This window comes from Heloderma suspectum, chromosome 2 (genome assembly GCF_057233095.1).
Source record: "Heloderma suspectum isolate Gila_16-S chromosome 2, 16-S_ref, whole genome shotgun sequence".
Classification (NCBI taxonomy): Eukaryota; Metazoa; Chordata; class Lepidosauria; order Squamata; family Helodermatidae; genus Heloderma; species Heloderma suspectum.
In genome coordinates, this window is record NC_139459.1 from 34,080,644 (window position 1) to 34,108,332 (window position 27,689).

The 27,689-nt window shown below is 45.7% G+C and overlaps 1 protein-coding gene across 1 annotated transcript; it reads left to right on the top strand.

Annotated features, from left to right (window-relative positions):
* The first annotated feature begins 149 nt into the window (after window positions 1–149).
* On the top strand, window positions 150–27,689 carry ISL1 (ISL LIM homeobox 1). The gene is made up of 6 exons (XM_084832058.1): window positions 150–562; window positions 1,804–1,993; window positions 6,667–6,926; window positions 13,206–13,492; window positions 17,981–18,148; window positions 27,014–27,689. The coding sequence occupies exons 1-6, from the start codon at window positions 535–537 to the stop codon at window positions 27,128–27,130; spliced, it is 1,050 nt and encodes a 349-aa protein (XP_084688184.1). The 5' UTR covers window positions 150–534; the 3' UTR covers window positions 27,131–27,689.

Genomic DNA, 27,689 nt, shown 5'->3' on the forward strand with positions numbered 1-27,689 from the left:
CGACCGACCGCCCCCCGGCAAGCGCTCCAGCCACTGAAATATGATAATCAGAACAGCTGCTTCTGTGTTCCCTCCGCCCAATCAGAGGCGAGCAGGTTTGACGTCTCCCCGGCCTACGTCGACCAATGGCGAGCGAGCGGAGTTGGAGCAGAGAAGTTTGAGTAAGAGATAAGGAAGAGGCTGGTGGCCGCGGCGCGCTGAGTCCCGCACGGTGCAGCGCCTCGGCCACTCGCTCGCTTCCCCGACCGGCTCTCTCGCCTCGCCACGGGTGTTTTGTTTTGGCTTTTCCTTGAAAAGAATCCGCGTGCTCCTCATAAGGGAACCCAGTAACCCCACCTCCTTGGGACTGATCCTCAGAGAGCGACCGATCGAGCAGCGTCTTTTCTTGCCACTAGACAGCATCTCCCCCACTCAAAAGAAGCAACACCTTTTTTCTCTGTCTGTCTGTCTGTCTTTCTCTCTTTTTTTAATCTCTGGAAAGCTCCATCGCAACCGTGCACCATTTCACTGTGGACACTATATCCTCTTACAGATATGGGAGATATGGGAGACCCACCGAAAAGTAAGGAAGATGTTATTATTAATTATTATTCTTCGCCATAAATAACAATAACAATAACAACAATAATAATAATAATAATAATAATAATAAAATGTTCTTCAAAAAAAGCGGGGGAAGGATAGTCCTGCCTTGCATACGAGAGAGATCGGGGACGTGTAAGAGTGCCTGGTGGTGACCCATTCGGCTTGTGTGACGCTGGAGTCGCCGTGGCATACTTGGTTGCTGTTGGAAGAGAGCATCAAGTCGGGGATGAAGAGGCGAGAGTGTGGAGAAGGAGGTGGGGGTGGATATGCGGCGGTCGGGCGTCCAACCCCGGGTTGAGGGCTGTGGGCAGATGTGGCTGTTTTCTACGCTAAACCCCTGGAAAACATTTGCTGGAAGCGAGTCCCTTTGACAATCAGTGGGATTGAGTTTCCCGTAAATGTACTGAGGAATCGCAATCTTGCACTGCGGGAGGAGGGGTGTAATCGCGGCCCATTCAGACTCCCCTATGAGTCTCCTGGCATAGACTTTTGGTGAGATACGGATGGCGACTCTTTAGCTGCTCCGAAGCGCGCTGGTTTTGAAGGGAGGCATTTCCATGTCAAACTATGGGATTTCCTTCCGAGGAAAAATGCTTCGGATCCGGCCGCGAGTTGACTTCGCCGCTCCAGGTCTACCTTAGAAGAACGCCTTCCCCTACCGAGGCGAATCAGCACTTTTGGCCAAAACAAAACAACAAAGTAAATGAAATTGACAAAAGGGAATGAAACTGACACATCTCACCCTGCCGGTTCTTGCTCGTAAAAGAGCTGAGAGTCACCAGAGCGTTCGGTTTCCTAGCCTTTTCCCTATTCCAAATCGTGAGGCGCAGAATTAATAACACACATGCATTCTTTCCCCCACCCTCGAAAAAAAGAATTGGCAAAAGGGGGTGTTTTGATTGCGTGGAAGGCGTGTGAAATGGGCACGTTCTTTATTATGCCAGTCCGTATTTGAATCTGCGTTCCGCCTCCTTCCTAAATGAGGGGAGCCTTTGATAGCACACACTCCAATTACCATCCTAAAATGCTACTCTGTCTCTCGCACGCCCTCTCCGATTCCACCCCCCCCATATAACGCAACGCTACCAACAACAACAGCACCAACGCGCTCCCAAAGAGTAGAAGCCCTTCGCGGGTGATCGACACTAATAAAGTGTGTTTATCACCGTAGGAGAGCAAACGGTTAGTCAATCATGTCTTTTATTATTTGCCTTTCAGAGAAACGGCTGATTTCCCTATGCGTCGGTTGCGGCAATCAAATCCACGATCAGTATATTCTGAGAGTTTCTCCGGATTTGGAATGGCACGCGGCGTGTTTGAAGTGCGCGGAATGTAATCAGTATTTGGACGAGACTTGTACGTGCTTTGTTAGGGATGGGAAAACCTACTGTAAGAGAGACTATATCAGGTACGAGGCTTCTTTTTCACCCCCTCCCCCCCGATCGCGTCATAGTTAGAAGTAAAATGATGAGACAAGAGAGGCATTCTAGCAGAGGCTTTAAAAAAATCTATGAGTTTGGGGGGAAGCCGTGCAAAAAAACATCCCCACATTTTTTTTTCTTTTCCAAAACAAACCGCGATCTCCTAAACAGTAACCAGGAGGTAAGTTGTTTTGTCGATTTCAACGAGACACTCCCAAGGAAACTATTAATGGTTTAGACTATTAGAGGTACACACACACACACACACACACACACAGAGAGAGAGAGAGAGAGAGAGAGAGAATAGTCTGATGTGTGTTTAATCAAGTAAACACACCGTGTTCAATTGGATCTCAAGGAAGGCTCCACTGAATGTACCTCGGCTCTAAATACATATAATTGGGAAGTAAATTTTCTCTTCCTCCCCCCCGCCCCATTGTAATCAAACTTCCTTCTAAGTAGGACAGGGCGGACACTCCTAAGAAAATGAGTCTTATAATAGTCTTTTCCGAAGCGATTCTCAAGTGGTCTTGAAAAATATGTTCCATCGTATATTACACTTTTTCCCGAGGAAAGACAGAGCCGGATTGTCGACACCTCAGGCCTAGACTCAATTACTTCAAAGGAAGCACCACTGAAATTGACAGCTCTTACTTCCAAGTACATTTCTGAGAATCCGGGCGTTTCCGGGCAGAATCTCTCCAGGAACGTTGTTCGGCAAGGAGAGCTGCTGAAATGGGTGGCACTGACTTCTGAATAGATGTGTTTTGGAGATCCAGGTGTGCCTGCCTTATTTATACTGGGCAACGCGGTGTATAATTTGGGGGAGAAGGGTGAGCGGCTACAGTTTGTCACAGTTTAGTTGGATCAAACCCTCTTTAAACTAAGCGCCCCCCCCCTTCATCCAACTCCAACTAATATCAGTATAATTGAAATTAAGTGTCTTTAGGTTGCTTTACAGCTCTATGGCTGTTGCGTTCAGGTTTATATATTTAATAAAGCTACAGTATAACAGCAAAAACAACATTGGCCCAGTTAAAACAGGCCCTTCCACCCCTTAAGAAATAAGAGATCCTGAGTGAATGAGTTTCCCCCTTGTACGCCACCCCTGAGCTCATTGGAGAAAGAGTGGTAAACAAACGATAAACTATTATTAGTAATAATAAATAATGATGAACCCTGTTCGGTGGCCTTAATAAAGGAAGGTTGCTCCTTATACGGGGCGGGGGGGGGGGACACAAATAAATAAAACATGACATTTAATCTTTTTAAATATTAACCCTTTGGGCGCTTTCGGACTGCCTCTCCTTTCTTATCTTATCTGCCTTGATGAATTGGACAGAGGAGATCAAATTGCCCCTCATCTGTTGGCGAACAATCGGTACATTTAGATAATGGAACAGCTTCCTTCCTAGCATGAAAATCTGGGAGCTGATAAAGTGGTACAGTGGCCACTGCTGACACTGTAGCTAAAACCTTTTTTAAAAAGAAACTCTTAAACCCCCCCCCCCAAAAAAAAACCGGGGCGGGGAGAAGGGGCTCCTTATTTTCCTCCAGCTTTTTCCGGGAGGGTGGGCGGGCGGAAGATGATTTAGGTGAGTCTAGGCTACTGTGTACCCTACTGGATTTGATCTTTGCAGAGGGGGCAAAGGTTGGGTAACCCTTAAAGCGTAGGCACTGGAGGGCACAATCCAGCAAAAAATAATTTATCCTGCGTAAGGTCCCTTAGCAACAAATGGCAAGAGATCTTCTCACTAGATTGTGCCCAGACCTTTTGCGTGTTTGTGTTTTCTTTCTGTTGGTAGTGAGTTCTCAATTAACAAGTATCCCCCTCCCCTCAGATTCCTTCTGAATCACTCCAAGACTCCCAAAGTATAGTTTACTATCTGGAGGTCAATTCTACCGAAATCAATGGGGTTTGCGTGTGGGGGGCGAAGTGTTAATCCCTCCAAATGAGAGAGGAATCCCTTCTCCCTCGGAAATTCCGGCGATCGAGTGGAGAACGAGTTTCTCGCGACTTTTTGCTTGTCTTTGTTTGCAAGAGATCCGGCTGTTCCAAGCGCTTCTGTCGGCCTCTGTTTAGAAGGAAGGGTCTTTTGGCCAAGCTGAGCTGTTTTTTCCTTCCCTCCTCAATCAAGTGGTTAGTTGGTCGGAAGAAAGCACTGTGAAAGATCACTTTTTTGGGTGGGTGAGATCAAATTCTCTCACTGATGTCAAAATATCATGGTCACTGTTTTCAGGAGACACCGGGCCGCCGCCGACTAAGCTTTTTACGCCCGGTCCCAAATGTCTTTGCAGCCCGATTCTAGTCTGGTTTACATAGAAGTAAACTCCCTTGACAGCCGTGGGCATTGGTTTCCCAGAACGTTTGCTTAGGATTCCAGCTTTAGCCATAACTCCCTCCGACCCAACCACCCTATATAGTTACCTGAAAGTAAATGCCGTTGATGTTCAGCTGAGCTTACTTCCGTGTAAGTCAGTGTGTGCTTCGGGTCGCAGCCGTGCTTGAGGAGCTGCTGACCGGAGAATGTGAAAGGGACTTTACTGCCCAAAAGCAATTGCTCTTCGGATTGGTGTATTCGGTTAGTTGCAACGTACCTAGATGAGGACAGAAGCGAGTTCTGCGTGACTGGTTATGCCTTTGCCTGAGATATTAACAGAGAAGGGGGTGCGTTTAGACTTCCAACGGTGCATGCCTACTCAGAAGTAAGTCCCATTGAGTTCAATGAGGCTTAGCTTCAGGTCAGTGGGTATAAGATTGCAGCCTGAATTATACATTTATGCGTTGTTTCTTCCATCCCTATCCCCCTCGTTCATTTTTTAGAGGGGGGAAGAATTGCACATCAATAACATATGCCTATACGTGGTATGTGTACCACTTATGGATCCATCAAGAAACCATACCGAAGCAGAGGCGGAGAGGCACTGCTTCATATAGAAAGGGGCAATATGTATGATGAACTACATTATGCAGTCGGGAGACCTCGTGTATAGCCCGTTCTAGTCTCCGTGCGCTTTTCAGTGCTTCTTAAGCTTCTCTGTTGATTAACAGCAGTGAATGATGCTTCTAGAGTAGAAGACACGTTCCCCTATTCGTTTAAAATTCTCCGCTGCAATGGCTGGTGGGCTATGCAAATACATTTCTACCTATCCATTAAGAATTCTGCTTTTAAAAAAAGGGGGGGTACCGATTCCACCCCCCCTTCAAGGAAACCTTACCTGCTGTATGAAGCAATTCCCTTTGATTTCAGCAAGACTACTCTAGAGCCCATGTTGAGGAGGAGGCGGGTGGCTTGCAGCTTAAATTATGCGGCGGTTTATCAGAAAACGGAGGGGGCGGGGGAGGAAACCCACAAGTCCCGAAGCAGTACAAATAACATGTTTGGAGGGCGGTTTTCTTTGTGGGCTCCCTCTGTCTTTCCCAGAGAGAAGCTAAGCCTACCGACCAGGGACGGCCGTCCTCTTGAACTTGACTTACACCAGAGTAAGTAGGGCGTAGGGACTGGCCGGAAAGGCTTTGAATCCAAGGCAGGCCAAACGCCCTCCTGCCTCGGTTGATGCAAGGCCAGCGGACCCGGGAGGCTTCTGGCCACGATCCACAATTTACCACTCCAGTTCAGGTCTTCCACGGGGTTACTCATGAGTAAAACAAAACCCTTGTGTAGTATATAGCCTTTTCATTATTATTATGACTATTACCGGTCTTTAGCGGCACAGAAATGTGATTCTTCTATTGGGCCTTAAACCAGCAATAATCTCCCAATAAAACAGGAAAAGAAAGAGAAAAAAACTCTTCAAGGGGCCGCGGATGCCTCCAAAAATCCCCCTTTCCACTGTCTATAAAGGGAACGTTTCCGTGCTTCACCTTGGATTATTTGACTTTAGCTTTCCGGATCTCTGGTGAGGCTGAGCAAGACGCAGAGAAGAAGATGGCATATTCAGTTCTTTACAGCCTCCCTACAAGGAAAGGAGTCCCCTTGAACTCAGTGGGGCTTACTAGTCACCGTGCCTAGGATTGGGATGTGTGTGGGGCTTTTGTTTCGCTGTTTAAAGCGAGCTCTCCATTTGCAATGTTTGCTCAGGTCAGCGGGTCCTCCCCCCCCCCCCCCAGTAAACGTCAAGGTATAGCAGCCTTAAGTTATCTGCAGTTGGCTGTCGTTCTGTGCCAGGTTGCAGAGTGGAGCTTTGCGAAAAGCCCTACTGTCTATAATCCAGTCTATGGGGGCAGATTCTCTCCCTCCCCCCACGACACACACTCCCCGGGTCCAAGACAGAAAGATACCCCCTAAGGCGCGCGCGCGCACACACACACACACGTACGTTTCTATATTTTTTACTTCAACCTTCCTGGCTGGTGTGCTGCCCGACGGTGTCGGCAAACCACCGAGCCCACGTCGATTCCTCCCCCTTTTCCAGCTTCTGCTTTCCCAAAGGGGCGTTTGAACGAGCGGGAGCAACGCTGCAACCAGGAGGGCGTGCTGGGTTGGAGGAGGTTAAGAACCGACCGAGGCAGGCTAGCTGGCCGGGCGCAGGCAGGCAGAGCTCGATTCGAAGGGGCGGCCGGAGTGAACTCTCTTTCTCTCTTTTGTTTTCCTGTTCTCTCTTTCCTCTGCCCCTCTCCGCTTCCTTCTCCCCCCTCGCCGGCGGGGCCCGGGCTCAGGTTATACGGCATCAAGTGCGCCAAGTGCAACATCGGCTTCAGCAAGAACGACTTCGTGATGCGGGCCCGCTCCAAAGTGTACCACATCGAGTGCTTTCGCTGCGTGGCCTGCAGCCGCCAGCTCATCCCCGGGGACGAGTTCGCGCTGCGGGAGGACGGCCTGTTTTGTCGGGCGGACCACGACGTGGTGGAAAGGGCCAGCCTCGGCGCTGGGGACCCGCTCAGCCCCCTGCATCCCGCCAGGCCGCTGCAGATGGCAGGTACTTCCCGGCCCCATAGGCAGAGACTCTGGGAACGTGGAGGGCGAGGGCGGGGGTGGGGGGGGACCGCTTTGGGCCTTTGTTCTGTTTCTCTTTCTTTCCCACCCACTTCTGCCTCCCTACCCGTGGTTCCCCGAATATCACCTCCTTAGTGTCCAGCGCTGCCTTCGTTTTCAGACCGGCGTTCGCTCTATGCAGGGAAATTACAGCGCAATCCTATCCACGTCTACTCAGAAGTAAGTCCCATTGAGTTCAGTGGGGCTTACTCTCGGCTCAGAGGATCGCGGCCTTGGTTTTCTGTAGGGATCACAAACACGCACACACAGAGATTGGAGACTAGGTCCCGGTGGTTATCTTGGTGAAATGATGGCAAGGATAAACACACAGCCTTTGCACAAGAATGCAGAAAACTGCTATGCTATCCAAGCTGCAACCCTATAAAGACTTACTCGTGTGTCAGTTAATAGAACGTTAAGACGTACTTCTAAATAAACCTACAGGATAAGGCCATAAGCCTTTAGGTATGGTATGTATACACACACGCACACATATTATACCTGTATACCCATTAATTAAGCACAGCACATTTTAGCTGCAGAGTTAAATACTCCCATTGAAATCGAGAGGATGGACATTTGCTTGAGGTTGGCTGGATCATGCCCTTGACAAATAGTTCGATTTGAGAGAGAGATTAAATAACTGCACAACTTTCCTTTGAAGCCAATGGGACATGCAGCCGGCTCCTTGGCATGTTTTCCTGAAAGTAAATCCCACCTAGTGCCACATAGTACAATAGGGCTTCCTCCCAAGTAAGTGGGAATCTTACAGCTCAGTCTCAAAACGGTTTACTTAGAAATAAGTGTCCCTGAATGAAAAGGGGCGGACCCTCTAATAACTATAGGTAGTCCACTTTCAGTTTCCTTAACTTGCTCTGGATTATGGCCTCTAACTTCCATGGAAGTTGGACCAAGGGATCTCATGCATGACTACTTGAAAGTAAGTTCTGTTAAGTTCAGTGACACTTACTCCCAGGTAGGTGTGCATAGGATTCTAGCCCTACTTTCCTTGTCCTTAGGAACACTGCGGGGAAAAAATACACCAGATTATATACTTTCAGTGAAGTAAGGCTTCATCCCAATCCTGCTGTGAAGTCAGGTCTATCCATGTTTATTTTAATAACCTACTTTCAAGTAAATAGGCAGAGGACTGCCAGGTTAGAAGTTCCATTGAAATCAGTGAAGCATATGTATTACCGTCCAAGGTGATAGATGCAGATATCAAAGTATCCAAGACACATGAGCTGAAGCAGAGCTAAATTAACTCACTTCTACAGCCCTTTCTTGAAATTAATTGTGCAATCATATGTATGTCTACTCAGAAGTATGTCCCACTGAATTCCAGGGGATTTTCACCCTGGTAACTGTGTGCGTGCGTGTGTGTGTTGCAGCCTTAGTCCTAGTGAACTCAGGGGAATTATTTATGATTAAACTTGCTTAGGATCCCATCCTGCGATTAGTGTGCTTAGGATCCAGAAACTAAATATTGCCTATTCTTCCAAGTTAACTCCCTGTGGGCCTGGCTACTAGGAAGATATATCAGAATTGGCATGGATTGTATGGGAATTATGTGGGGTCCAATTTTCCTCCTGTTAAAGTCCATGGAAAATATTGATTGATTGGGATCGGAAGTCTACTAGAGTCCAAAGGGCATTCAGAGGTAAATGGTATGTTATCTGTTTTTTTCTGAAGCCCAGGAGTAGTAACATATTTAAAATACACCTGATGGCTTAATATAAACAGAAAGAAACATTTGCACATATTTTGTATGCCTACATGCCTGTTTATATAGAGCTATGTATCTTGTCTGTCAGGTATATGGTCCGGATAATCATATGGTGCTCCTATCTGATATCTTTTATTGTAAATAAAAGGAGTCAGGGAGGGAGGGAGCCCACGAAAGAGAAACAGGTATAGAGTTGGATTCAGACTTGGCCATAATTAGAATAGACCTATTTAACTCAATGGGAGTTGTTAACCAAGTTGTCCCCTAGATTTCAGTGGGTCTACTCCAACCATGACGAAGTCTAGATCCAGCCCCCTAGACCACAGCACATGCACTACAAGGATTCCCCCCCCCCCAACTGTACATCATGGGTCAGGATTGACTCAAACGTAAGCATTTTTAACCCTGCAGTCCTGCGCGGAGGTTTCCCGAGGCGTAAGTCACTGCCCTTGCAACCTCTGAACCTCCAAAACAAGCCCCATTGAGTTCAATGGGGCTTATTCCCAGGTAAGTGGAGATTGCAGCCTAAGACTTTCTTCTCTCTGAGGAACCATGTGTAGGTTCCGGCTTCCCCTTTCAGGATTTTCTCAGCACGTTTCTAAATTGCGGCGAGGTGGGTAGGGGAGCGTGCGTGCGTGTGGTGGTGGTGGGAATCCTGTTAGAAAAACAAGAAATGAAAAAAGGGGCGACCTGAGAGCGAAGGCGCCTTCTCCTCTCTCCTGACCAGGCAATGCCTGCCTGCCACTCGTTTCCACAAGGTTCTTCCCAACCTGGTCTGTTTTGAATGCAACATTGGGGAGGGTGGGGGGGTCGGTTTCTGAAAAGAGGCGGAGGGAGACTAATAACTGCAGGCGACTAGTTCAACCTGTAATTTAAAACTGTCAACAACCTAATCTTTCGTAATTGGCCTTCAAAGGGATTCTGTTTTCTCCGGTGATTTGGGTGAGAATTTCAGCAGGAAAACTTTCGAGTCGACCCATGATGAGGTGGCATTATTTTACTTTTTCCTCCATTTTCGACTCGAGCTTTTCAGCCCCTCTTTTCGCCGTGCCCCTCTGGGCTTCAGGGAAGAGGTCTTATTTATTTTCCCACCCCCATCAGGGGAAACAAAGCAAGGCTGGCGAAGAGGCGCCTGTAACTTTGAGGCTATTCTTGCTATTCTGTCTGATTCCGGCCCGGCCCGGCCCGGCCCGCTAAATTAGAGTGAAGGCAAAAGTAACGAGACTTGGGCTGCAATCCTATGCACGCTGACCTGGGCGTACGTCCCATTCAACTCAGTGGGCCTTACCTCTGAGTAGACCATCCTAGGACTGTACTGTTAGAAGACGATTGGAATTTTAAACTTGAACTTGGGTTAACCTGTTTGTCTGTTTTTGTTTTTGATTTAAATGAGAGGAAGGAAACATCATCTGACTGACTCCTGTACACAGGAAGTCCCCTTGATTTCAGTGGGATTTCCTTCCAAATGTCCTTCACAAGTTTAAGGCGGAGGAAGCTGAGTTTTCTTTCGTTTTCTTTCTTTCTATGACAGATTGACTAATTTGAGATAGAGAAAACGTGTGTGAGTGTGTGAGGGGGCTGAGAAGAGAAAATCGGTAGCACAGAGGTATCATCAAGTTATGTCCCCTCCCCACATCGAGTTAATATGTATGAATGCAAACCCACCCAGGCCCCTCCTCAAAAAAAGGAAAAAAAAGAGCATCCAAGTGCTTTTGAGTGTGTGTTGGACTGTTTTTACATTTTTAAACATGATTTTTAAATTCATAAAAGTAAGTTCTGCTAATTTCAGTAGCACTTGCTTCCAAGTAAACATAGTCAAGACTGAAATATCGGAGTGCACTTTTTTTTAACACATTTGCTTGGAAATCCGTCCCAGAGTGAACGTTTGTCTTCCAACCAACAGTGCAGTCCTATGCATGTCTACTCGGCAAAAAGTGCCATTGAGTTCAGTGGGACTTGCTCCTGGATAACGATGTAAAGGACTGTTTTATAAGTAGCTTAAACTGCAATCCACTGTACACTTACCAGGGAGTAAGCCCCCTTGGCCAATAGTGGGAGTTACCTCCGAGTAAAGAAGCGTAGGATTGCACTGCCCTAAATTACAACTTTCCTTCCAAAGCGCGAGTTTTACAGACCAATCCTCTGCACATTTACTCATAGGTAAGTCCCCATGCTGTTTAGTAAGGGCCCTAGGATTACAGCCTTTGCAATGGTGCTTCCATTGTATTTTTTTAAAGAAGGAGGGGAAAGTAGAACAGTACTTACAATTTTTTTACTTTATTTTGGTCTCGTTTATAGCACCGTGTGGCTTGGAGAGTATTTCCAAAGGAATGCCGTTAAACGAAGCCACGTTCCCCATCCCTCTTTCCTACATCTCTATCTCTGTGTATTTCTAGTGGAAGAAGTCGATCTCAAATCTCATTGTATCACAATTTAAACAGGCTTTTATGATGCTAAACTGGGTGTTATGAGAATGGGAACATGTGGGTGAGGTCGCTGGTCTAATGGTGGAAGAAGAGACAGGAGGAGGACCGTAAAGCAATAGTTCGACGTGTGTGGGTGTGTTAATACCGAGGGGGGTATAGATTGTTCGTTGTTGCATACTTTAGCCTGTATTTTATACATTAACCTGGGCAGAAGATGGACTAGATCAGGAGTGGACAGAAAATAGATCTTCAGATTTTTGGATTTCAACTCCCAGCATTCTTGCTGATTGGCCATTATGGCAGGGGCTTCTGGGAGTTGAAGTCCAAAAAGTCTGGAGACCTACCTTCCACCCATCCCTGTTCCCCAATGCCTTTTGATCCCTTTTGAGCTCTCAGATTCTGATTGGTGGCTCCGCTGAGGGCGGTGGTAGCAGTCTCTCCCTTCCTGTGTTCCTTCCAAACTACTTGGGATTATTCTCCAAGAAATCTGAAATGGCCCTGCCACCCGCCCCCTTATGAACTACCTAGTTCCCACAATGCCTTCAACATGTCGACGCGGGCGTCAATCCGGTCAGTTTTCAGGGGAATTTAGGCTCTCGGCAATCTTGAGTGTGCGCACTTAATAAGCTCCGGTGGGGGAGGGGAGACTTGCCGACAGGATCGAGCTCCCCAGGGACTCCGCCTCCCATTGAGTTAAACGGCAAGACTCCCACCCAAATGCATGACTGTGGGTTTATCGCACTAAGCAACCCATCATCCTTTTAGGGTGCAATCCTATGCATGTTTAGACAGAGAAAAGGCCTACAGCTCCCAGCATGCCCCAGCCAGCATTAGTCCATTAGGTGACTACTCTTGGGCTTCCTAATCATCACCTGTCACTACAGTGCCATCAGTGTACATGGTGCCTTACACAGCACCAAATAAGGGTGCAATCCTATGCATGTTTAGACAGAGAAAAGGCCTACAGCTCCCAGCATGCCCCAGCCAGCATTAGTCCATTAGGTGACTACTCTTGGGCTTCCTAATCATCACCTGTCACTACAGTGCCATCAGTGTACATGGTGCCTTACACAGCACCAAATAAGGGTGCAATCCTATGCATGTTTAGACAGAGAAAAGGCCTACAGCTCCCAGCATGCCCCAGGCAGCATTAGTCCATTAGGTGACTACTCTTGGGCTTCCTAATCATCACCTATCACTACAGTGCCATCAGTGTACATGGTGCCTTACACAGCACCAAATAAGGGTGCAATCCTATGCATGTTTAGACAGAAAAAAAGGCCTACAACTCCCAGGATGCTTTTTATTTTTCTGTCTAAACATCCATAGGATTGCAACCCCAAGCGAACATGCAACCAGCCAGGAGCTTACAGTCTTAAATAGGCAATGGGACCAAACAGAGGTCAGGGAGAAAAGAACCTGGCAACATGGGTGCTTGGTTACAGTTGGTAATGAGGATTAAGACCATAAGGGCACAAACCTATGCATGTTTTAATTTTTGTGAACCGCCCAGAGAGCTTCCGCTATTGGGCGGTATAGAAGTAAATACATAAATAAATGCGTGTATGTTTAGACAGAAGAAAAGGCCTACAACGCCCAGCATGCTGGGCTGTGTAGGCCTTTTTTCTGTCTAAACAGGCATAGGATTGTGCCACAAACAAAAGCTCTTTGGGGGAGGGAGATTTCCATTTATTTCAAAAGCGTTTATTCCAGAAGAAAGGTGCTTAGCCTAAGTGGTGCTGTCAGGCAACGGCTTTAGGGCCAAAGTCCGGGGTCCCACCCGACAGAGATAAGCAGTAGGGCCCCCGAATGCAGGCAGCAGGGCTGTCTCGACGCAATAAACAGCCCCGTCTAAAGAAGGGGCCCCTTAAGACCATTAAACCCAGGCTCCGAACTGGCCTAACTGCCCTGCTGCTTAGCGTCACGCGGACTGTTGATCGCTGCTGGGTTGGCCCCCTCGGAAAATCTGTGGGAGAGACGGGCGGGGGGAGAGTCTGTCTTCTGGTCCTCCCCCGCCACTCACAGGGCTCCTGTTCCTTCCCCTTTCCCTCCCTCCCTCCCTCCCTTACAGCAGAACCTATCTCTGCCAGGCAGCCTGCTCTGAGGCCGCACGTCCATAAACAGCCCGAGAAGACCACCCGCGTTCGGACCGTCCTCAACGAGAAGCAGCTCCACACCTTGAGGACCTGCTACGCCGCCAACCCCAGGCCCGACGCCCTTATGAAGGAGCAACTGGTGGAAATGACCGGCCTCAGCCCCAGGGTCATCCGGGTCTGGTTTCAAAACAAGCGCTGCAAAGACAAAAAGAGGAGCATCATGATGAAACAGCTGCAGCAGCAGCAACCCAACGACAAGACCGTAAGTGGCCGCCGCCGCCCGGCCGGTAGGGGGAGCCCGTTCCTGAACGAGCGCTTCGTCAAGCGAGGCTCTCCTTCGGCTGAGCAGCCCCCGCCGAGGGCGCAGGCCTTAGCTTTGGGGGCGCTCTTCAGCTCTCCCCACCCTACCCCAGTTTTGGCCTGAATGCCTCTTGAGGTCTGGGGGCGGATTGTGTGTGTTGCTTGTCAAATGGGTGCTGTGGTTTCCAACAAAACAGACGAAGGCTACCAGAGCAGCGTCGAGTACCAATTAGCCGTGCTGTCATTCCAGTTGAAGTGCGAGAGAGAGACAGAGTTGCCACCATTTTTTTACTTCCTCTGGTTCCTGTGCGTTTAAGAGCTGGTATGGCAAGGAAAAAGTGCCAATGGAATGCTTCACCTGTTGAATCCCGGCCTAGGAAGCAGTTGTTAGAAGTACAGTAGTCCGGTGGGGGTGGGGTGGCTACTCCTACTTAGAGAGTGAAATGGCAGGGAACGAAGGGCCGTTTCTGGGGCTTGGTGCGGGGAGGCAGTACAGGTTGCAGGGGTTACTGGGCCGTTCTCTACGCTTTTGGTTGTATAAACGTAACATAATGTATTATTATTGATAGAATTAATAGTCTTATTGATATAGGAGAAAGCCCACAACAACAAGGGTAAACAATATACACCAGCCCCAAATTCGACGGTGTGTTGTTTTAATAATCACAGACTTCCCCAGCCTGGTGCCTTCCAGATGTCTTTAACTATATCCCCTATCATCCCCCATCAGGTTGACTGGGGACAGCGGGCGTTGTGGTCCAACACATCTGGTGGTTCCCAGTCGGCAGCTGATTGGCCACTGTGTGAACAAAATGCTGGACTAGATGGACCCTTGGTCTGACCCAGCAGGGCTCTTCTTATGTTCTTATAAGGGCACCAGGTTGGGGAATGCTGTTTTAGCGAATTGATGCTGCAGTCCTGTACGCAATTACTTGTAGAGTTCAATGGGATTTACTTCTGAGTAGACATGCATAGGGTTGCAGGGCGAGGCTCCAATCTGCACACCGCCTTATTCCAGAGTAACACCACTGAACAAGTTCTCGAGGCAGCGTGTCGCACAGTTCATATATCTTTAAGACATGTAACTGCAGTTTTGTGGGACGGGAAGGATCCCTTTGTAAAGACGTTATTTCCTGAATCCACGTTCGCGTTAACAACAGTAGGAGAATGTACCGTGATTTTAAGAAGGCTATTGAAATCAAGCTAATGTTGAGTGCTGGAAACTAGGTCCTAAATATATGGAGCAAAAACTAGTTGGATGAAGATCTATTGAAAGTATAGCAGAATCCTGTACATGTTGGAAGTAAATTCCCCAGGTCCAATTATTGCTTAGTAAGTGTGCAGAACCCTAAATTAGTCATGCAGACGTCCCAAATGGGACTCCATGGGACTAAAGGTATATAAACCTATGTACGGTTACCTGGAACAAGCCCCATTGAATTCAGTAGAACTCCCTTCCGGGTAGCCCTCCGCAAAACAGCTATACGTCCCTAGACTGCATTTCAGTTGAATATGCGCTTCAGCCCGAATCAAACGTACTCTTGGGGAGCAAGCCCGTCTTACTGAGCAGTGGGGCTTACCTGCGAGTAAACAGGCTTCAGCTCAAAGCTTTACATCCAAGGAGATCGGACTAGTTGCAGCATTCGAAATTAATATCGGAGAGGAATCTTCACAAACAGGATATACAAATGATCCGGCACCCGCTAACACTATCTTACAAAGCCTCCTCCACCCCCCTCCCATCACATCCCATTTAGGTGCTTACGAAGAAGCTACAATGGTTGTACTGCTTCGAATCTAAAGCCAGGGAAAGAGCGAAGGGGAAAGGAAAGGCTCTTAATTAATTTATTTATTTTTAAAGTCCGCCTAGCTGGTTAAGTGGAATTTAGAGAGTTGTGTTTTACCGCGGTGGACTGTAATAAACCCCGATTTAAAGGGCTTCCTAAGTTGCTCAGAATTAGGAAGTTGTTTTGGACATAACCCCCTTCGAATGCCTGCAGGCTTGATCTCCCCCCCACCCCTTCTATTGTTCCAAAGTATAGTGGTGGGTGTTCAGGAAACAATGAGCGGAGCCCAGTCGAACCAAAACTCCAGGGTTACGTTAAACTGATTGACGCTCGCTCCCAAACCAGCTTTCTTGGAAGTAAGTTCCATTGCGACCAATGCGTCTCTCACTTCCAGTTCAAGGCCGGGGAAATGTGAATTCAGCCGAGACGAAGAACCTCTCCCCATCCGCCACAGTCCGGTTACCTGGAAGTACCCGGACATAAACCGGTGGCATCCCACTGACGCCGGTGCAACCGAATTGGTTTCAGTCCAAGCGCCTGAGTTTTTTAATTGGCCTCAAATCGATCCATGGTCCCTGTATAGCCCGAGCCTAGACATGCTTACTTGGAAGTAAGTACCACGGTAGACAATGGGGCTGACTCCCAAGTCGATTGATACCAGCGGCGACTCCATTTCATTTGGGTGCTGGAAGCCACCAGTGGTCCGAACAGTTAATTTTAGACTTATTCATCTTAGCACACGCACCACTTATTTAGATGGCAACGTGTATTATTTCACTTACTTCAAAATTTGGTGAGACGGCCCTGCTGCATTTGGGGGGGTCCTTTTGCTGAGTTCAGTCCCCGGGCCTCTGCCCCAAAGTCCTTCCCAGGTGGCACCACTGGATTTCACTGTTGCTAATTTTCCCTGGTTGCTTCCTACCTCTAGCGACGGGGAGGGTGGGACAGAGACGGACGATGACACTAATTTCGCCCCTCCTAAGCAGATCTTAACTTTCAAGTTAACCTTCATTGAAGGACATTGATTTCCGAGCTAAGTATGCTTGCGTTGCAGGGCTGTGATCCTGTTTACGCTGACTTGGCAGTAAGTCCCCCTTTTTCAATCAGAGGGGCTTATTCCCTAGGAAATCTGAACAGAATGGGCGTGTATGCTACGGACATTGTGATCCAGAAGGCGGTTAAGCTCCAAGCTCCAGATAGACTGACAGGGGCTTCTAAAAGGATGGAATCCATCAGTGAAGGCTGGTGACTCCAATGTCGGTGGGGCGGTAGATCCACTCTGGGTTTCAGTCAGAAGGCTAAAAGAGCTAGTTAGAATTCTGACTGAAACCTAGAGCGGATTTACCGCGCCACTGACATCGGAGCCACCCGTCTCCATACGCCTGGAGTAAGGTATTGTGCTCGATCTACAGCTTTTCCACCTTTCTTGAAGAAAAATTCTGGGAGACAAGGAAAGAGTCGCCCTGATCTCAAACACTTTTACGTCGACCGTAATTACAATAGAACAAACTTCCTCCCCCACAACTACCTGGCGCCCTCCAGCTGTGTTAGACTACAACTCCCATCTTGCTCATGATGGCTAGGGATGATGGATGTAGTCCAACACAGCTGGAGGGTGTCAGGTTAACAGCCCGGTCCTCTAACTATGGTTGCTAAGATGTTGTTCTTAAGGCTGCCATCCAATGCACACTTAGTAAAAGCAATGCTTACTTGCTTCTGAGTAAACACGATCGGTCCCATTGGTTTCAAGTAAGTGCGCTTAAGATCTCAGCCTTACTCCCTCGTAGGTCTACAACGAAACTGCCCCCTCCCCTTCATAGTTTCCTGAATCCACTCCACTTCCCGGGCTTCCTGGCGAGTAAGGCTTCACAGCCTTTTCAAAAGAGCCTATTTACACAGAAGGAAGCCCCAAGTAATTGTACAGAGGATCGGTGCCTTAGCCCGAGGCAGGTGGGACGCTGGGGGTGTGTGTGGAGAGAATTTATATTGAAGTGGGAATAGAAGGAGCAACGAGTAATTCTGGGAGATGGAAGGGATGGAATCCACGTGTGTGTGTGTATATTCGTCAAGGAGGCATTCATCCCCCCCGCCCACTCAAAAGCCTATGGTCCCACTGAAACGTGTTTACTGGGCACCCTAAGCGTGATAAGCACAATGCAATCCTAAACACATTTATTCCAAAGAAAGCCCCACTACACTCACTGGGACTTACTCCAGGGTTACTCGTGTAACCGAGGATCGGACTTCCAGGCTGCCTACAGCCCTAGCACGGATCTGGGAGGAAGCTCTACTGAAACATTACTTCCGAGAAAAGCTGCATGGGCTGGTGGTGTGTGAGTGTTGCTTGACCGGGGCTGGAGGCGGATCTTAAAAAGACGGAGATCCCGAAACGTTTTTTGTTTTCTTTAGCACCCACTACCAGCCTCGATTGATACATCAAAGAGAGATTCTCTTCTCCTCCGCGCCCCCGTCTCCCTCCCTCCCTCCCTCCCTCCCTGTTTTTAAAATAACACACAAAATTCCGCGAAAGGCAGATTAACAAAGTCAATAAAGTCGAGAGTTTGATAAGCCCGAGAAGGAGTTTATTGACTCTCCTCGGCGCGGCGAGACAATCGCGGTTTCTGAAGCGCGGCCATTCACTGCCTGTGCCGCCTTGTTTACAGAACATTCAGGGCATGACGGGGACTCCCATGGTGGCGGCTAGTCCGGAGAGACACGACGGGGGCTTGCAGGCGAACCCGGTGGAGGTGCAGAGTTACCAGCCGCCCTGGAAAGTCCTGAGCGACTTCGCCTTGCAGAGTGACATAGATCAACCGGCTTTTCAGCAGCTCGTAAGTGTCAGTTCCCCGCCGCAATGAATGGGCGGCTGTGTGCACAAAGGCGAGCAGATCTGATCCTCTGGTGATTGCTTTAAAAGTTGGGTGTCCCCACTTAGAGCCCCCTCCCCTTCCCTTCCCCGCCAGATTTGAAACTCCTGGAAGTTGATTCACATCCTGCCCTGTTCTAACACACTTCTGTGTCTGTATTCACGTGGGTTAACCTGGCATAGAGATTGTCTAGTGTGAAAGGTCCCAGAACAGATGCACACGATTCCGTGCCCATGTGCTAGAAAGAAAGCCGTGCAGGAAGAACGGGTTGCATCTGTGTGGATTGGCTCAGCTGACAGTCTGCATGCTGGTCTCAGTAATTCCTGGGCACAGAGCATGTAATCCTTTGGACCATTGCAAAATCAGAAACCTGTGCAGTGTAATTATTATCATCATTATTAATCATCATCATTATTATTATCGTTGTTGTTAGGGCTATGACAGTTTAGTTGATTACTTAGTTAGATCAATTCATTAAAAAAAAAAAACACCACCAAAATGTTGATACTAAAAGTGACTCCAGTTAACAGGAAAACAGATGTTCCTAAAAAAGGTGATTTTCATAGGAGTAATTATTAAAAACTGCAGATGGCAGGAAGAAATGTAGAGGAGACATTTTCCCACCCCCTTTCTCTGTCACACACAGGTAGGAATAACTCTCTTAAGATGGTTCCTGCTGTTGTGACAGAGGAATTATGCTTCCTCTCCCTACAAAATTAGTATTTCTTTATTATTGCAGTGCTTCCATGTTGCCTCTTAATCATCAGGTTCTCTGGGCAGCTTACAGAAAGTCTACACATATGTGTGGATTTAATTTATTTAATTAAATACATGTTGGATTAACTGAGTAAAATGAATTGAGTAATGGCCCTAATTATCCTTTTGTTATAAGTTTTCCAGAATTAAAATTGCTTTATAAGCCTTATCTGCAGTTCTCTATTCAATTAGGAAACTTATATTCCATGAATGTCAGTGGGATTTAAACATTCAAACTGTGTGCTGTGTGCACACCTTTTTCCTTCTTAAGGTGCACATAGCATTTTCTTATATCAATCTAATTTTTACTATTCTAATTTAACCCTTAGAAAAGTAAGGTTTCTATAACTTAGGTTCAGTAGTGGCAATGGACAAAAGGCATCCCCCCCCCCCCCCCGCCGCCACTTCATCCGCACAAGAAAGAATTTGAACCTGGGTTTCCCATAACCAAATCCAACCACTGTCTCACACTCCAAAGTTGTGACTGGGAACCTTGAACTACTTGAGATGGTTGGCTTTTAAATCAACATTTCCAAATTGCCACCAAGTTATTTTTGAACCTAACAAAGAGAGTACGCTGATCAAATGTTATGCCTACAGAGGGATCTGGCTTGCACTGAACAGGTTGTAGATTGGGGCTGTATAGCAACTCTTCAATACGATGGTGAGACTTTAATAAATCTAACGAGTTATTGACAATATTGTCCAAAGGGTAACAGTATTGAAAACCAACCCAGCCAACAAAACTTACATCCCTAAAGATATTAACTTCTGTAAAATATTACACAGGTTACCCACTGTTTTCATCTTATACTCATATATATTTAGATGGATTACTTTTATATATTGTAATGTTAGCCTTTAGAAGTTTGTTGTATAATTTAACCCAGTTGTATACATCTTTATATTTATATACCTTTAAGCATATATTTCTAAATGTCCATTGATCAATAGATGCTTTGTTTCTTTTGTAGAAATGTGGTTATATATATATATATAGTTACATGCAACAGCTGCATAGTGTTTATCAGCTGGCTTTCACCAAAAAGCCAACAGGAATTTACCAGTCAATTCTGTTCTTAACTCACTTCCTTATGCCTACATCATTTGGCAGCTCATATGGGACCATATCATCTGCAATACTTAGGCCCAACCAGGTGATTTAAGGACAGAAGTTCAACCTTAACTCAATTTCCTGGCCTAAGTGTGTTAAAACCAGATCTTAAAAATGATAAGGTATGTTATAAATGGTTTTTCAGTGATTAAAATTCATAGTAGCAATGATAGAACATTGGGTAGAAACGTGTTTCCCAAAAATATAACAGGATAACATTTTGCTTTGGAAATATATACATAGATAGATTGTAAATTCCTTCATTTTCACAATGGCATCTCTAATGCTTCAAGGAGAACAATACCATTCAGAATGCTTGTGCCACAATTTAAGTCATGACTTAGAGTGCAATCCTATACATGTTTAGATGGAAAAAAAGTCCGACAACTTCCAGCATGCCCCAAGCAGCCATGCTGACTAGGGGATGCTGGGAGTTATAGAATTTCTTTTTCTGTCCACGCATGCATAGGATTGCACTCTTTGGTAGTGCCTTGGGACTGGAGACCTCAGTATGCTTACTAAATACACTTGAACTTAGGGGAACTTACTTCTGAGTAAATCTATTTAAAGCTATCCCATGAGTTTTTGGTGCTTAAAGTTGAAAATATGAATAGACCTCTTCAAGGTGGTAAAAATATAATAAATTCAAAAATGACCAGTTTGCCATTTGTTTGGCCATCTGGGATGGACCGCCTCACCCTGTTTCATGGTAGAGGCTATTTAGTTTTCTTGCTTTATTCCAGGGACTGTATGTAGTTAGGTAGAATTTTCATGCTGTAGGCCTTTCAATGGATCTTTTAATGACATAGGAGATGGATGGACTTCGTGGGAAGAAATGAGTCTACGGAGATACAGTGGAAGATTTTAGGACATGATACAGTGTAAAAAAGAATACATCAGCATGACAAAGATGGGTAAAGGCCTAGAGTGGGAAGAAAATTACATATGGAATGATTTATATATAAAGGGCATCTGTTAAAGGAGGTGAAGTTCAGTCAGTAGCCATTTTGTGTTCCCATTATACTGTATATAAATTGCAACAGAGGATCTAAAATCCCAGTCTTACTAATACTGAGTTCATCAAGAGACTTCTAGACATCCCTAACTGAGCTGCACAAAGAGCTGCTTGGTTCAGCTATGTTGTTCGGCCTGCTAGCCTAGGCAAAGATGATCCCAATCCCTTGCAGTGCCACACAGGATTGTGGGGGGCAGCTCAAAGAATGTGAGGAGCTACAATGTTGCAAGGGATTGTAGAACACACTTCTCAGATAACAGGGAACATCTGAGACTGACAATGTCTTCGACTGGTCCCAGTATTCCTGTCCCATTGAAATAAATTATTCTTAATTCCCATTGGGATGTTGGCTGGCGTAACTTTGATTGGAGGTAGACTGTAACTTCTTTGCTCGCTTATTTATTTATTTATTTATATTGATTAGTAATACTTATACCCCTTAATATAATAAAATCTCTAAGTTGTTTGCATATAAATATTAAAAATTACATTTAACTACATGATTCGAACAATTTCAGCTATAATAACAATACAAATCATATTTAAAATACATTATTAAAAACAATTCTAACTACAATAACAGTTCAAAACAATACAAGGAACAGTAAGATAGAGCAGCATATGATCAGTTGCAATTAATTACAGGCCAGAGAAAGCCTGGGTAAACAAATGTGTTTTCAGGAGGCATTGAAGCATATTTTCTGCCTCCCAAACTGCATTGGGGAGCATTTTTCAGAGGGAGGGAGCCACTACTGAGAAGACCCACCTTTGAGCTATTATGTGGCAACATTCTGTTGGTCACATAATGACCAGCAAAGCCTCCTTAAGATACCAGAAGGCAATCTGAAATTGTGATCCTATCCCACTATCACTTCTGGTAAGCAGGTTTTTCTAATGTTCAGCCAGAGGTGACAATGGGACAAAGCAAATGCATGTAAGTACACCATGGGAATGCATTTATTATTTTATTTGTTACATTTATATCCCCGCTTTTCCCCATGGAGCCCAAGATGGTGTACATGATCCCCTCTTCCCCATTTTATCCTCACAACAACCCTGCGAGGTAGGTTAGGCTGAGAGTCTGTGACTGGCCCAAAGTCTCCCAGTGAGCTTCATGGCAAAGTTGGGAGTACAACCCAGGTCTCCCCAGTCCCAGACCAACACTCTAACCAGTATACCACACTGGTTCTAGAAGCAGTGTTTGTAGTTCACCAGATACACTGGGCAGTATCCAGTGCTGTCCATGCGATACTGGGACCTACTGGTAGTGCAATGGGAAGCTAGAAGTTCTGGAACAATGGAGCAAGGCAGGTTAGCAGAGCTTGCAGAAGGAAGCTTTGCTGACCACTCCCCATCTGGAAATGAGATTTTCTGTTCATTTTTGGAGTTGCTTTAGCAAGCTCTAGTTCCTGTTGTGCTAGTGTTATGTCCCACGGGTGCAATGGAACAAGTGGAGGCATAGCAGCAATATTGGATATTGCCCAGTGATTCATCACAGGCATAGGGTTAGCTTCCACTGTTAAGGATTTTTTTTTTTCCAGTTTAAATGAGCAGATGGGATGGCTTTGTATGTGCAAAGGGATACATGCAGATAGCTTCTTCCTCCTCTGTGTGTGTGTGTGTGTGTGTGTGTGTGTATAAGAGAGAGAGAGAGAGAGAGAGAGAGAGACTTTTACAAGAGTTCTAAGTGAGCAGGGGGGAATGCATGCACACACACACACACACAAACACACACACACAACTTGGACTCTGGATTGGTTCTGGATTCCAGCCAACATGAAGGAAGTAATATCCAATGCAACTTTAGGAATCTTCTGATCATTAGCTGCTCAGTTAAGCCCCAATTTACTGTCCATTTTAACAACATCAATAACAATAACAACAATGCAAGGTGGCTCACATGGTCCTCCTCCTCTCTTTCTTTATCCTCACAACAGCCCTATGAGGTAGGTTAGGCTGAGAGTCAGTAACTGGCCCAACATCACCCAGTGAGCTTTATGGCTGAGTGGGGAGTAGAACCCAGGTCTCCCCAGTCCAACACTCTAACTACTCCACACTGGCTCTCCAAAGAAACAAACCAAATGATTACTTACATTTAAAGTGAACTGTAGGTTTACTTGGGAGTAAGTCCCACAATGTCTAATGGGGCTTATTCCATAGTAAATTTGCATAGGTCTGTTAATCCTAAAGTCTATTACTTCGTAGTAAATTCTATTGACACCAGTGGGCTTAAATTTCAAATTTCATTTTGGGCCAGGGCATTGAGTTGGAAGAATTCTCTTTAGGAAAACACATACAGCCCATAATAAGACTTAACATTAACTTATGACCGTCAAATGTGTTCACAGCACTTCTTAGGAATCCTTACAATTCTGTGAGGTAGGCCCATATCGACATGTTATTGTTGAGGGTCTCTGGTTGAGAAGGAATGGCTGGTCTCTAAGGCTCGTGTGGCCTCGTGTGGCGCAGAGTGGTAGGTGGCAGTATTGCAACTGAAACTCTCCCTGTCGACTCAGCCTTCCATCCTTCCGAGGTCGGTAAAATGAATACCCAGCTTGCTGGGGGAAAGGTAATCATGACTGGGGAAGGTAATGGCAAACCACCCCACTATAGTCTGCCATGAAAACACCAGCGAAAGCGGCATTTCTGTAGGAGTCAGCAATGACTCGGTGCTTGCACAGGAGGAACCTTTCCTTTTCCTCTAAGGCTACTGAATGAATTTGTGGCAGAGGCCACATTTGAAGCAGAAGGCTATGCATGTTTACTCAGAGGTAAATTCCACTGTGGCTAAACATGCTTACTTTCAGTTAGGATTGCAGCCTTAGGCATCACAGTAGCTATTCTTTGTGTAACGTCTCCTGTTTAACAATACTACATGCATGCCATTTTCCAGACGTACACAAATTGGGAAGACAGGACTGGCTACAGCTTTCCATCCCAGCTGTCGTACACTGGATATACTCAGCAAAATAATATGTCTGGGACTGTTATATGTGTAGATCAACATATAGGGTTCATATATTTTCCTGCACAAAAGCACATTCTGTGCAGCAAAATGGCAACAGATGATGTGGCCCTGTATTACTTACTCTGTGTCTTCATTATATTTGCATCCTGGTCTTTCCCTGAATCTCTGAAGAGATTCAGGGAAATAAATCTAGAAAAGTCACAACTTGACTAGAATGACTGAAAAAACTGCATTCTTCCATATTCCCTGCCATATTAACAACATCTTTAAGTAGCACATTATACGTTAACAAGCATTTTTGTGAAAGCATGCATGCAGCAAGTAATTCACATGGAATTCAGTTGGGCTTACTCCCTAGCACCTTCATATAGGACCACAGCCTTAGAGTAGACTTCTCTGGCCCTGATCTACAGAACTATGAGTGCAAAAGGCCTTCACCTTAGGCTTGCAAAAGAGTTCAAATTCCTTTGAATCTGACCTGAGGATTCCACAGTGGACCAGTTTTTTCCAAGTTATGCTCATTCTGTGGACTTGTGGACCAGTTTTGTTTTGTTTTTTAACTGGGGGAGGGGATTTGCACAAATTTGCACTCACACTAATGTGCATTAGCACAAGTGCACACTTACACTAATGCACACTAGTGCTAATGCACACTTGTACAAGTGGAACAGAATGCTTGCGCATCCCTTAAAAAATCTGATTCTATCAATGAACAGACAGCGGAACAAAAGACACCTGCCAATCCACAAAACACAGATGGGATGAGACCCAAATCCACCCTTTGATCTGCCCTAACTCTAGCTAAGAACTGAGATTTTTTTCCCTCTCTAGTTCTGATGAGAGATGTAGTCTAATCAGTTAAAGCAGGTCAAACGGTGGATTTGGGCCTAATCTGGGTGCTCCCTTCCGAGTTTTTGAGCCATCACAATACTGATCACCTCTTTGGTAGAGATGAAAAGGTAATCCCCAGGTCACATACAGACTAAGCAGGATATCGGGCCACGGCTTTCAAAGCACTGAACATATGAATGCACAACTGCCTAACATGGAGACAACCCACGGGTGGTCAGCGTAGCTCCAGATTGTCTATTCAAATTTGCGGTGACTTTCCAGAGTCTCCAAGGTCCTTTAGAGCCCTGTGGTCTGAAATCCTTTAAGGCCGGGGAGGGGAACCTCAGGCCTGCAGGACAGATGCAGCCTGCAGGGCCTTCCTATCTGGCCCATGGCTGGATTGGAAGGGGATGCCAAGTATATGAACCTGGGACATTATACAATCATATATATGATCTGGGGTGGGCGCTCTCAAGACCTTGTTCCCTCCTTTGCATTATTGATAGCAGGACCACGCACATTGCTCTATTGTGTGGATTTTCCCCATGCAGTTGTCACTAATGGAATCCTATTTGTGTTTACTCAGAAGTAAGTTCCATTGAGTTTAAGGAGGCTTACTCCCAAGTAAGTGTGCACCGGATTGCAGCCTTAATGGAGTATGTCTTCATGGAGAAACTTTCTTTTTCCATGCATGGATCATTCTCATATTGACCAGGCTTAATGCCTATAAAGATTACTCTCAAATAAGTGGCTTCTTCATTCTGATCTAAGGTGAGGCAAACATTCAAAAGAGAGCTGAATACATTTGAAGTTGTGAAAGGAAAAATTACACAGGAGTGGGGGTGAGTAGATGGAGCAACCAAATTTTGCCATTCAGTTCAATGCCTCTAAACCTATGGGTTTTTTTTTGTTGTTGTTGTTCTACCAAGCATCCATCTGCTTATGTACTGTTGCAAGTGGAGACCAGCTCTGGTATAATATAGTGAAGTTTGCTGTAGCACAGTAGTTAGGAGTGGGGAGCTATGAGATGATATCTTACTTCAAATTTCTCCCTAAATATGAGCTCGCTAAGGGCGCAATCCTATGCATGTTTAGATGGAGAAAAGGCCTACAACTCCCACCATGCCCCAGCCAGCCATGCTGACTGGGGCATGCTGGGAGTTGTAGGCCTTTTCTCTGTCTAAACATGCATAGATTTGTGCCCTAAGGCTACTATACTCACTTATCTGGGAGTAATGCCTCATTGAACTCAGTGGGACTTACTTCTGAGTAGATGTATATAGAATTGCACAGTTACTGGCCTCAGTCAAGCTACAGTTCTCTCAGCCTGTGTTTTCAAGTATGGGCATAAAAATATTGACATACCCTTAAATGATTGTTGTGAGGGTCAGTGCAATGAATGTGAAGTACACTGAACACTAAAACTTCCATATAATTACATATAAGATTGATACTTCTGGCAGCCCAGCATTTTCCAAAGTCCAAGACATTCAAAAAATCTCATTTCAGAATTCTTTGACTTTCACACTGTGGGATTTGTCCAGTTTTACATTTCCATCACTTTTCATTTCAGAATTAATTGGTTGGCTTCGTGTCATTTCCCAAATGATTAATGCTTTGTTTGGAATGTTCACAAATCTACTCTAAGGTAATAGTGAACGATCAGGATAACACCATGAGATGGGAGAAAAAACACTCAGCCATATCTTTCAAATGAGAAGCCTTAATTAATTTGTGCAGATATGCATTATTTTTCTATTTTCACACTGTGGTTGCAAAGAGTAGTCACTGCAAAAATAGGTAGAATGTAAAATAATGGAGGTTAGCATGTTATGGGAGTGCTGGTACAATTTTGATGATGATAAGTAATAGTTATATATAATGTCGACATATACAGCTCTCTACATAAGTAAGAGACAAGTCTCTGCCCTGAGGAACTTACAGTGAATGCAAAGATCTTTTGAAAGCCAGAGAAATAAAGACCTTGGGTTGGATCCAGAGTTAGTCATGTTTAGAGCAGACCCATAGAAATAACTTAAATCTCATTCATTTCAATGGGTTTACTCTAAGCATGACTAAGTCTGGATCTACTTTCCTTTCCTTTTCTTTCTTGTAAACCTCCCCCTCTCTCTTAATATTTGGCAGGTTAATTTTTCAGAAGGAGGCCCAGGTTCCAATTCCACCGGAAGTGAGGTAGCGTCCATGTCCTCTCAACTCCCGGATACACCTAACAGCATGGTAGCCAGTCCTATTGAGGCATGAGGAACATTCCTTGCGATGTTGTGGTCCTTGAATCTTTTCGCCCCCTGCTGGCGAGAGTGGGAAAACTATCACATTTGGGGACTCGGAGAGGGAAAAGAAAAGAAGAAAAAGAAAGAAGAAAAAGTATTTAACACAACTGTGTTCATGAACCTAAAGCAAAGAAAACTCCATGAACTGTCTGGGGAGACTTGTTTGTTTTCTTGTTTTGTTTTGCAATGATAAGGTAGCAACACTGTGAAGACAATCATGGGATCTTACTAGAATAATACTCATAAAGAGCAAATGAAAATGCTTTCTAATAATAATATTAATAATAATATTAATAATACTCCCACACAGAAGGATCGGGGAGGGGGGGACACGTTTGTGAAACGTAGAGGATTTGGACCCCAGGATCTCCGACTGTTTTCCAAATGGCATATTTCAGTGACTGCACATCTTCGAGGAGAAGAAGAAGAAGAAGAAGAAGAAGAAGAAGAAGGAGAAGAAGAAGAAGAAGGAGGCATACTCCTCCTCCTAACATGAATGGTGCTCTTCCTATACCGGCCTTTCCCTTGCC